Raw genomic sequence first — 12,010 nt, 5'->3', positions numbered from 1 at the left:
GGGGCCGCGCGGAGCCGGGGCGGGCGGCGGCGGCGGCGGCGGCGGCGTTCAGGACGAAGGCCAGCGCCTGCCGCCATCTTCTGCCCGCAGCCACCGCCGCGCGGGCCGCCGCGCGCCGCACCGGGCTCGTTGGACTCCCCGCCTCGGGTCTGCGGGCCCATAGGCAGCGAAGGGCGGCGGGGCACGGACTCAGGGCCCGGCCGAGGGCAGTGGGAGGCGGCGGCTGGCGTGCGATGCTCGGCCGCTCGGTCGTGTGGGAGACGGCACGGAAGAGTGATGGAGGGGTTTATCGGATTGTTAAAAAGCCGTGTGATGGCGTGACTGGCAAGAAATTCGGCCGCGTTTTTCTTTTTCGAAACAGATTTTGGATAAAGTGGGAAAAAATGAAGCAGTGAGAAGGTGGGATGTACTACAGTCAGTCTCGTGCTGATGCTCCACTATGAACTGCTGTGAAATGTTGCTAGCTTTGTATGCTTAAACCAGCTGACTGCTTTACCTAGCTCATGGTGTGGCCAATGGAAGCTGTAATTTGCGGGTTATGGCCTATTTCCTCTCTCCTTTAGCACTATCAGATTCACCTAGAAGGTGAATTGGGGCTTGTGGAGCCCAGTGCCTGGGGGGCAGGGCACATGCTCCTGTTTGTTTGGAGATGCTGCAGCCTGCAACTTTCAGAGCACTTTCTGGCTTCACAACTTAATGCTTTGTTTTTAAGTTGGCAGACTAAAATCACATTAAAATACCAATGTTCATAGAATGAAACTGAACCTCTGCAAGCCACAACCAATCTGCAGAGAAAAACATATATTTAATATTGAAAGTTTTTCACAGTAAAACCTATGGTGTGCATTGTTGACATGATGAAAAGAACACAGAACCTTCCCACTTGCAGGTTAGATGAACCAAAACTGAAGGTGGCTATTTGTAAAATCTATGTAATAAGATGAGAAGTGATGGCCTCAAGTTGCGCCAGGGGAGATTCAGGTTGAATATTAGGAAAGATTTCTTCTCAGAAAGAGTGTAGAAGCAGTGGCACAGGCTGCCCAGGGATGTGGTGAAGTCCCTGGAGGTATTTGAGAAATATATAGATGTGGCACTGAGGGACATAGTGGGCATGGTGGGGACGGACTTGATAATCCTAGAAGTTCTTTCCAACCTTAATGATTCTGTGATTCTATGAGAGGAAAGGTCTGCTTGCAGATGTTCATGCCATGTCTTCATGCAGATAAGCTATTGCCTGGAGTCATAGATCCTTCCTTATCTGTCTCCTCTGTGCCTTACCTCACAAGTGATTGTAGGTCATTGCTGCAGGCATTGCCTGTTTTGATACTCTTCCCTTCCACACTCAGTGCATGTTTTCTGTACTTCTTAAAGGAGAAAGTATCCCTTCAGTATCCATTCCTAAAGCTCTCCCTTTCAGATATTCCAAGGGATCCAAGCATGCACGAAGAGCCAGCCGAGCGGAGAGCCCCAAGCCTTAGCTGAATGCCCTGCTCCATGTTCATGCTGCCAAAGCTTACATGGTCAGTGGAAGGCTTCCTGCTCTCATTGTAGCAAAGTTGTGCTCCAGCGCTGTTCTCCGCCACCTGAAGAATGCTGCAAACCTGAGGAAATGTTTTCATTTCTCTATGTTATTTTAGTATCTCAATCCTGGACCTACTGATAGAGGGCCTGTGTCTGTGACAAGGTAGTCCCTCATCAGTACAGCTCAGTTATCACCAGTCAAAGTAAACAGTATAGGAACTCTTTCTCTTCAGTGTTACTTCTTTTTTCTCCTTGTATCTTTCTGGTTATGCTTTATTCTCATTCTACAGGTTACCCTTTCCCTACTGCACCTCCTGTGGATCCATTTGCAAAAATCAGAGTGGATGACTGTGGAAAAACGAAGGGATGCTTCAGGTCAGTCTTTGATAAAAATGCAGGTACCTTTACATTTGCAAATGTTGACTGATTGCATTCAAGAGTTTGATCAATGTTCCATATTCATTTGAATATTTTTTTCTTATTTGGGAACCTACTCTATAGTGTAGGACTGTTTTGTTTAAGTAAATGAGATTATTTAAGGACATCAGAGTTGTGGACTAGATTAATTTATGATCTTTGCATGTTCTTGAAGCGCTAACTTACAAAACAGGGACTCGGCATTTCAACACAGTAACACTGTGCATATGTAATTGCTTGTCATTATGATTAAACATAATACATTCTTATTCTAAAAAGGTAATATTTGCAAGCAATTAACAGTACTACTTTAGTTTAGTGTGATTTGTGTTTTACCACCACTCTACCAAAGTACATTCTTTTAGTGTTTCTTGTAGAAACATAATATCTACAGCAAGAAATTGAAAGGCAAAGTTTGCATGTTTTTCCATTTCCATTTAGGTACGGCAAACCTGGCTGTAATGCAGAGACCTGTGACTACTTCCTAAGTTATCGTAGAATAGGAGCTGATGTTGAATTTGAGTTGAGTGCTGATACCGATGGCTGGGTAGCAGTGGGATTTTCCTCAGACAAGAAAATGGTAAGGTTCTTAAAGTTCTTCACGTTGATATGTGAACACTTTTGCATGCCAGAATATCAATACTTTATGTTTTATGTGTCAGAAGCAGAGCACGTATGTAAAAACTGACTTGCTGAAAGCAAAGTACCCAATAGTCACCGGGGAGCAGAAGCTAGGTCTGCTGTCTCCTCAGAACTGCCTCATCCTTAGTAGCATGTCCTCTCCTTTCTTTGCTAAATAGTACAACAGTGTTTTGGTTTATCTTTGACTGTTTGAATATTATTAGCTTTTTGTCTTTTTATTATAATATCCTGTTGAGTTTTTCATGTTGGTGTTACTTGGACAAAAGGCACATCAGGAACTAAATATCACATAGTTCCGTTCTTAAGTAAATCATCTGTCTTTTGCTGATACAAATATGGCTTTCATTTAAGAACTCTGGGAATCCTCTTGTTTCTTTCATCTCTGTGTTTTATTCCAGGAAAGCCACAAATATGTGACAAAATGACTACTGCTCACTTAGATACATACTCTAGAAAGCAATCCTGTTAGGATTTCTTCTTCTATCTCTCCTGGATTTTACTGAGTTTTGTTTTATGGTCATTCATCTACTTGGTTGTTCAGTGAAGAGCCTTATTTGTCATTGTGTTTCGCTGGGCAAAGAGGCACATATACTGTTTGGACATAAAAAAAAACCTGAGCAATAGACAACTTCTGCAAATGTTTTTTTTGTGATCCTTGTAACACGCTTAGGATTAAAATGTAGTTTATAACACTGGTCTTCACATGCAGAGATATTCCTGAGTACATGAAGAATACTGAGTCTGTGTTCTATATTGCTAGTTAGAGGAGAGTACTTTCTTGTTCAGTGATAAGCAGTAGTCAGAAAAAGTATAAAACATGGAAATCCTGCTGTACAGCTGGGAGAGGAATTGGAAGACTCACACTAACTTAGCAACATTTTATCAGACCAAAATGAGAATCAGATAGAAAATATGAGGGCAGGTGCCTTTCTCTCATCGGTAACTATGTCTTGAGTATGATGCTGCAAATAAACACAATGGAGAGAGCAATCTTTTGTGTCATAAAGAGTGTTGTGAGGTATGGTTTTACAGCCAAATACCAGGAGGAGTTTGGATGCTGGAAAGTAAAAGTAGTCAATAGGATTTTCAAAGCAGGTCAGTAACTTTAAATACTTGGCCCTAAGCTATTAGAGATTATGCTAGTGGTTTGTAACTCCTTTACTACCTGTACCTGTGTAACTGTACTACCACTCAAAGCAAAGACATTGAATTTCAATGGTTAGTCAGACTTTGGAGAAATAACTGCTTTCAAGTACAGTTAAACCTTCTCAGTGTGATCTTGCAGACTCTCTGCCACACCTCTCAACCATCCTCTGCACTGCACTATCACTTCCCCTCCCCGTGCTCCCTTGCAAGCCCACTCCGTCCAACCTGTCCAATGACTTCAGGTCCATTCAGCCTGTGAGTGCAGTTCATCCAATGCAGCCACATTTGTGTTTCCACCCCTGACCCCATCATATTCTCTGAGTTCCTCCCTCCCATTTTACTCAGGAGCGCAGATAAACTACTCAGCCTGCCTGCATGATAGCCCTCAGTCAGAAACATGACTTTCTGCAGGGCAGGTGGCATAAGCACAATTCCCAACCATGAGGATGTGTGCTGTAGCCCATGAGCTTGCCTGAACAGACAGAGTTGTGCTTTGGCTTGGTGGCTGGAAGGTCTGTACAGTATGATAGTCCCTGGGACACACTAGCTATGCTTTAAAGCATACGTTACCTTTCAGCCCAGGTGGATGGACCAAACTGCATGTAAAGTCACAGCTTCCAGTAATAAGAATGGAAGCTAAAAGATTTTCATTATAAATTTGATATGAGAACTACCGGTCAGCTGGACTAAAACAGCTGGTGTTTGCCTTTCTCTCTTGTTCCCCTGCTGACCTTATCCCTTGTCGTAGCTTGAAGATGTTGTGGAATCTGGGATACTTTAATGATAAAATGACTTTACATCACAAAAGCTTTGCTGTGAGAAAGGGGCTGTACCGTGGAGGCCCTGATGAAAACATTGTGGCCTGGATAGCCAAAAAGTTCAAGGGAAAAAAAGTGTTTTTGGGTTGTCAGATTTTTTTAACTCCTGTGACCTGTTTCTCTGTCTCAGATAACATTACAGTTTTCCACTCATAAGCTTTTGTGCCTACTTAGGATTTTGTAATGTCATTCTGTTAAATGAGGTGCAGAATTAATTTTTTTTCTGAATGTGGAAACAGTTTTTTTGTTGGTTATTTTGTTTGCTTGTTTGTTTTACCTCTTTGTACTTAAAAATGAGAGATTGGTACTCAGAGGCAAAGAAAAAATTAAACTTTGAAAAAAAAACTTCGAAAGCAATGATAGGCTCAAGACCAAAGCTGGAAGGTTAGCCTGCAATAATACTAGGTACAGAAAGGCCTTCATAGGCATAGTCCTAAGAGATGCACTGTGCCCTTTTTCATTCCTTTCCCCATAACAGCAAACTGACAGATGGTCACGCTAGTGAGCACTGCTTGTGGCATCAGTGTGACCTATCAGAAGAACTTGTATTGGAAGAGTAGGACCTGTGTCTAACATAGCAGTGATACCTAGTAGTGCATGCATCAAACCTGCAGTGTTTTAATGGTTCATGACAGCAAGGCATCTACAAGACAGTGCTCCTAAAATTAATACCTGAGTGATGCAGTGCTCTGCAACTTTGAGCTACCTCAAATAAACTATTCTATCAACTGTTTTAATGTTTTCGTAAATGACTAACACAAACAATTGCCTCACACTTCTTTCTATCCCTTGTTTCTTTGATTGGTAGTTTATACGATGGGAAGGGGCACAAGTAGATTAATCTTTTCTTGTATTCTACAATATTCTGTATTGTTACTGTTTGCTGATCATTTTCTCTTAAGATAAATGAGAAGTTATATTATCATAAGTGAACATGAGATTAGAAAAGACAGGCTGTAGTTTATGATAATAGTTATACAGATTTAGTAGATTAATCTTCTCTAACTTATTAAGTTATATTGCTTTTCTGTCTGCAATTCTGATACAGTAGATTTTGCACACGTAAAGGAATCAAGACCACCAATTTTACTGAAGCAAGATCCCAGAAAATCACGCATTATGAAAGAAAATAGCCTTCTACTCGTCCATTGTGTGATGTCAGGGTGATATTATGCCTTATAAATGTGTTGTGTATGTTAGGTTGTTTTGGATCTTAGATCCAAACAAGAATGCAGAGAGAATAAGTAATTGCTAGTATTTAGTCCGTGCTGTTCAATCTGAATGAAGAAACATTTCTAGGGAAAAGAATATCTGTGTATTTGTAACTTAGAAGAAGGGAGTGAGAGACCCAAGTCTTGATTGTTTCTAATAGTTGAAGTTGTATAAATAAATGAGGAGATGCTTTGTGACACTTGTTTTCCTTCTGCGAAAATGTGTTTACCATGTAGGGAGGAGATGATGTCATGGCTTGTGTTCATGATGATAACGGAAGAGTCCGAATACAGCACTTTTACAACGTTGGTCAGTGGGCTAAAGAAATCCAGAGAAATCCTGCTAGAGATGAAGAGGGGGTTTTTGAAAACAACCGTGTAACTTGTCGATTCAAGCGTCCTGTATACGTTCCCCGAGAGGAAACTATTGTAGATCTGCACTTGAATTGGTACTATCTGTTTGCCTGGGGTCCAGCAATTCAGGGTAAGTTGATATCTGTGCTACTGACAACTTAGGTATCAAAATAGATAAATGTTTTTCAGTGACGTTATTCTTACTTATATATTTAATGAATTAAAATTTTGGCAGCATCAGTCTTAAGAATATAGGAACAGGAAGGTGAGATAGCTAGCAGAGTCCTACATATCATATTTTCTTGGTTATGCAGCTATTGTTCCTGCTCTCCAAAGCTAAATTTAAGTTAGGACAGATCATAACTGGAAGTTTTGAATTCCTCTGAAGGATGATTATTGTTTACTTGAATGTCATTTGTTTTATTCAGAAGTTTAATTTCAGAAATCAGAGCAATAACTACTCACTGACATTGTAATGTTGCATGCTCTTCTGTGTATGAAAATTAAGTCTTTCTACCTATTTGTCTGATAAATCTTTAGAAATCAAATGCAGCTGATGTTATTTCTTTCTGCCCTTGCCTATTAAAGGTTCTATAACTCGTCACGATATAGACTCACCACCTGTATCAGAGCGTGTGGTCAGTATTTACAAGTATGAAGATATTTTCATGCCATCAGCTGCCTATCAGACCTTCTCTTCTCCATTCTGTTTGCTCCTCATTGTTGCACTGACCTTCTATTTATTGATGGGAACCCCTTGACCTCTGGAAAGTAATGAGAATTTGCCAGTGAAAGTTTCTCAGGATGGTTGGATATATGATGGATGATGCATATTTCTATTGGAATTTATATCACACCACCATTGTCATCTAGCTGCTTTTGAACATAGCTTCTCAGAAGAATGAAATCACCATCTTTTGAGTGGCTGAGTGGTGACAAATCATTTAAGAATAACGAATGAACAAATAGGAGACGATATTCAGTGTTGTGACTACTTGCTTAACGAAGACTTTTGTAAAATAAGTGCGTGTGTGTGTGTGTGTGTGTAGGTGTGTTTGGGAGGTGTGTCTGTATGTAGGAGAGTTTCGTGATGCACATCTTATCAAATAACAAAAAAATGCCTTCCAGATTGCTCCCAGAAAGCAAATTTGGGAAAACATTATAATGCTGTTTGGTACTTCTGGTGCAGAGAAAGTCCAAGTGTGGTTTCTGAACTTAGGATCAGGATGCTGACACTGCAGTAAAAAAGCTCCCCTTCCATAATGGATAGTTGGATGTTTTTTTCTAATTAATATTGATCAAGGTTTATTTGCTCTGATACTTTCAAAAACTAGCCTTGCATAATCAAGCATGAACAGGATTTTTTTAATGGAAAGAAATGATCAATGTCTTTATAACAATAGTGTTTCAACAACCTTCTTGAAAGAAATACCTGCTTGTTTTGTGTGAGATATCTGCTTGTGTGAGATATTACATTATGTAAACAAAGGGAAAGGAGAATGCAGTCATTTGAATTCTCCATACATAGGAAAAGCAAGTGTAAGCCACAGAGAACACTGAAGTTTCTAACAAGCCATAGCACATCCTCCCAATCAATGAAGATTTTTTTTTAATTTAAAAGTAGTAATGTTGCTGATGTGTAAATATGTTTTTAAATAGTTGTGCAGTAGTACCAAGAAATCTGTTTTTCTGTGCTGTATTCTTGTATATCCTGTTCATGTTAAAGGTGAATATGGGCAGCAGATATTTGCTTACAAAGAAATGGAAATATAACTGAGATTATTTGTAAGGAGAGATAGGAATTAATAAAAAGATCAGCATCTTTTGTTTCATCAAATCATTGCTGAAACATAGCTACAGTGGAAAAGATGGGTTAAAGAGGAAATGCACTTCAATTTTTTATCACCGATAAATTATACAAAGATGAATGCTAAATATTATCAAACTGTAAAGTGTCAAAATATATTTGAGCCATAGAATGTTCTGAAAACTGAATTTGTGTAGAGAATTTCTGTCATTCATGTGACATGTATAGGTGTAGCATTTGAGTGTGTTTGGGTACAGCTGCTCATTTGTTTCCCAACTTGCATTATTGCACCAAATTTCTCTCTAATGTGATGCACTTAAGGACTCTGTAATGTAGGATCTGCTAAAATATGTGATAGACATTCTTTGTATTTTCATTCCTGTATAGTGTCAAAAAAAAGTAACAAGCTCTGTTGGATTTGCATCATTCTTCATGGAATGAAGTTAATAGTTTTTTTTTAGGCTCTACATTCTTGAAAGCAATTCTTCAAGTATGTGAAACAGGCTTGAAAAGGAATAGCAAACTCTATCACAAATCCTTTATTACCTTTATTTTTAGAGAAAGATTTCTCAGAGACATGTAACATTTGCATTGATGTCTTTAAGGATATGTTTGCTTAAAATTGCTGGACTAAGGCTAAATAGGGGTGAAAATAATGCAAATTGAAGTGAACTGTGAAGGTGCATATAGTAGCTTCTTTCGTGTAAATTACCTTCCACAAGTTGAATAGCCAACTCACTATCTGATAAAATATGTAGTGGAAGCCACCTGATAAGGAAGGTCAGCTTTGGACATTCATGACTGTAAAACAGAGGTCTAAGATTAGCAGAAACAGAGAGCTGAAGTCTTGGATAATGAGTTTTATAGTAAGCAGCCAGGTGAAGTGAAGAAGTTATTAGGGCTAATTCCTTCTGTCCTGTGTTAAAGCATAGGCAGTTTAGGGAGCTGAGATACCACAGCCCCTTTTCTGAAATCACAGCTACTCAAAGTAGCCTCAGGGCTACTTTAGTTTATGGCCTTATTTACTGCATTTCCCTGATTACCCACTAAAAGGCTAATCTAATAACTGAAGCATACTGAAGTGTGATAGAAACCCATTTGGGCTCCTTTAATACAGTGCTGCACTTAGGGATAGCCTGGTTAAACCTAGGCAGAGACATATGTTAAATATGGCAGTACTAATACCAAGGTAAATGTACAACACAGGTATTGCTGCTTTGCGCTGTAAAGCACGCTGCAGGGAGTCAGAGCTGTGTAAAGGTTGAAAGTTCAGGCTCTAAAGCAATAGTGAGGTCAGAGCTGAAGCAGAGCCACTTATGGGAATGCCCAGTGCAAAGCGTAAACTGCTTCAGGCCACAGATGTACCCATGTTCTAAATTAGGGTAGAAATACAGTTCCTTTTTTTCTTCCCCTCCCAGGTTACTTTTAAGCATTCTGTCTGGTGTTTTTGTTGTTGTATTTTTCTCTTTTTGAAATCTTAGCAGAAATAGGCACTTCTAAATGACCTTGATCCTTGAGCTTCAAAATACTTAATTAGCACTAATTAAGCATTTCTGATTAACTGGGAGGAAATAAAAGTCCACAACAAGCAGCCAAGCAATCTATTATTTGGCATTTACATTTATGGCTAAGCTATTATTACTCCCTGGTAAACTGTTCCAAGATTTTGTATACTGCTTCACAGGTATTAGAAAAGCAACTGTGTATTCTCTAAGTGTTCAGCAGAATGTTTAAGGAGAACTGAATGCTGAAAATAATGATGATAAATTAGAATCAGGAGGTAGGATAAGTGGTGGGGTTTTTTTGTTTGTTTGTTTGTTTTATTTTATTTTTTTCAGAGAAGAAAGTTTGTTGTATTGTGGCACTATGTCTGGGAGTTGTAGGAAAAGCAGGACTGTGAGCTTTCCAAATTCAGGAACACAAAGAAGGTACAAGCACTTGGATATGGGTAGTTGGGAGTAAATACGAGAACAAAAAGGCTATGAGAGAAATGAAAAGGCTTTAATTCATTGGTGCTTAGCTTAATATGATAACTAATAATTATTAACATTTAAGTGAACATGGAAAGTATTTTGTTTTTCATGTTTTCTTTCCTAATGCTTAAAAGTAGGATTGATCCCTGCTGTACAGTTACTACAAAGTAGCTCTCTTCAAAGCAATTGAAAATTGGATCATTTTTAGATTCTTTATGGTGACTACCAATAAGCAGCTATTAAATAACACATTTCCAAAGCACTTTAATTTTGAGAGTGAGAATAACTTGCTGCAGGGTAACATAACACAGAAGCAGAGGCTTTAGAAAGGTTTACAGTACAGTGGTCTTTGGAAATTTGATTTGGTTGCTAATTACAAAGATAATTAATTAGAAAGATAAGACAGGAAAGGACCATAAGGCATTAATTAGCAATCTTGAATATATTCTTTCCATGCAGAACCGTATTCAGCTCTGACCATAGCTTGTTACGTTAACCATAACACCTTCTGCTCACGCAGTCTGTCTTATCTATAACTTTGTATACTTATAGTTCATAAGCTATTTGAAGGAGCAGTCAGCTTCTTTATGATGGTGCCTATCACAAAGGGACCTTGTGTTTTGACTGTAGTGTGTGACAGGTACTCCACTACAAATACCAAGTTTGGCCTGAAATAATTTAGGCATAATTTAATTTAACCATAATTTAGGCACAGGAGAAAAAAACAGAGAATAAAGACCTCTATGAAGTTTGCTTTCCTTCAATGGAATCAAATAACTTTATGGATAGTTGAGACACTTCTAGATGCTATTTATTTTTTCCCAAATAAAAGCTTAACTGATTTTAGAATGTCGTTGGGTACGGGATGATGCTTTCATCTACAGTTATAGCATTATAAGTGAATTATTCTGTTTCTGGAAGATAATGTTTTGAATAGATATTTTGAAACCCCTCTGAGGCTCCCTTGCCTTTATTGATGGGCACTGCAATATTTGGGTAGCAGGAAAATAAGTACTTGCAGCTACCCTAATTGAACTCCCCAAATCGGTTAAAAGTTCTGAAAGTTTTTTTTGGCACTGACTTATGCAGTCTTCACTGCAAGGATTAGAGAGTAACTGGAGCAATGCATGCATTAGCAAACTGCCTGGGTAGTAGCTTTGAAGCTTGATTGGGTTGCCATATCCTAAGACTGGACCAAGAAGAAAAGCTCTCCTTGTGCTCAGTGACTACTGTGAAATGGTGTTATGACTTTGTTAATGTCTTCCTTTGAAAAGTATTGTGCTCCTTGTCACTAGCCTATGTCCTGTCCCCGTGTTCACATCTGATGATCCTGAGAGGTCTTAGCCCAGCTGTGAAGAGGAGTTATTAGGCAAGGAGGACTGAAAGCTGCTTTCCCAAACAGCCAGGTCACAGTTAGAAGTCTGCATTGTAGATGATACTCCACTTCTCTCTACTGTTGTGAGTCGAGGGGGAAGGGAAGAGGCGGTACTCTTTTTAGTCTTTATTCCCCTTATTTTCCTGTCCTTATACTGCATCAGACATTTAAAAAGAAGTAAATTATCCTCCTTTTAGAGCATAGACCTGTGGTCTTTGATTTCTTCTGGGAACATTAGCTGTTGGCACTCCAGAGGCAGAACTGGAGCTCATTTACAAACCTGCTCATTTTACTAGCGTGTAAATTAACGTTGTGACTCCCTGCCATACCGATACATTGCACACTGATATGTTGTTTTTACACTTTTTCTCCAAACGGTTTCCCAGTGAAAAGTACTCAGTAACAGCTTTAGGAGAAGGAAACTTCTTTCACAGGCAGAATTACAAAAAGTTTAGCATCACTCTTTTTCAGAGATGCCTACTGTGAAAATGCGAGTATTTTACACAAAGTGCAGCTGGTGAAGAGCCTTACATTTATAGTAGAAGTAGAAACATATTTCAGTAATACAGTTGTTCTGGTGCTTCACAGAGATGCGTATGTGCCCACCCTGCATGAAATGGCACCTTCCATTTCAACCCTGAGCCACAGCATGTGGTGAGCAGGTGGAACACTCTGCGTGGGTAATGTATGATGATGTGGAGGCGACCTCAAATACTTCAGGACAGATGAGTGTAGACTTTGTAATT

The 12,010-nt window shown here is 39.3% G+C and overlaps 1 protein-coding gene across 1 annotated transcript; it reads left to right on the top strand.

Moving 5' to 3' along the window:
* Nucleotides 1–233: 233 nt before the first annotated feature.
* On the top strand, nt 234–11,518 carry FRRS1L (ferric chelate reductase 1 like). The gene is made up of 5 exons (XM_042891310.1): nt 234–324; nt 1,812–1,896; nt 2,380–2,518; nt 5,993–6,239; nt 6,698–11,518. Exons 1-5 carry the CDS (start codon nt 234–236, stop codon nt 6,868–6,870), a joined length of 735 nt encoding a protein of 244 aa, XP_042747244.1. The 3' UTR covers nt 6,871–11,518.
* Nucleotides 11,519–12,010: the final 492 nt, after the last annotated feature.

This window comes from Lagopus leucura, unplaced genomic scaffold, assembly GCF_019238085.1.
Source record: "Lagopus leucura isolate 7727_CA_CO unplaced genomic scaffold, USGS_WTPT01 0-12_obj-0_obj, whole genome shotgun sequence".
Taxonomy (NCBI): domain Eukaryota; kingdom Metazoa; phylum Chordata; class Aves; order Galliformes; family Phasianidae; genus Lagopus; species Lagopus leucura.
Note: the sequence above shows the minus strand (reverse complement) of the source record. Positions and strands in the feature narration are given on the sequence as shown.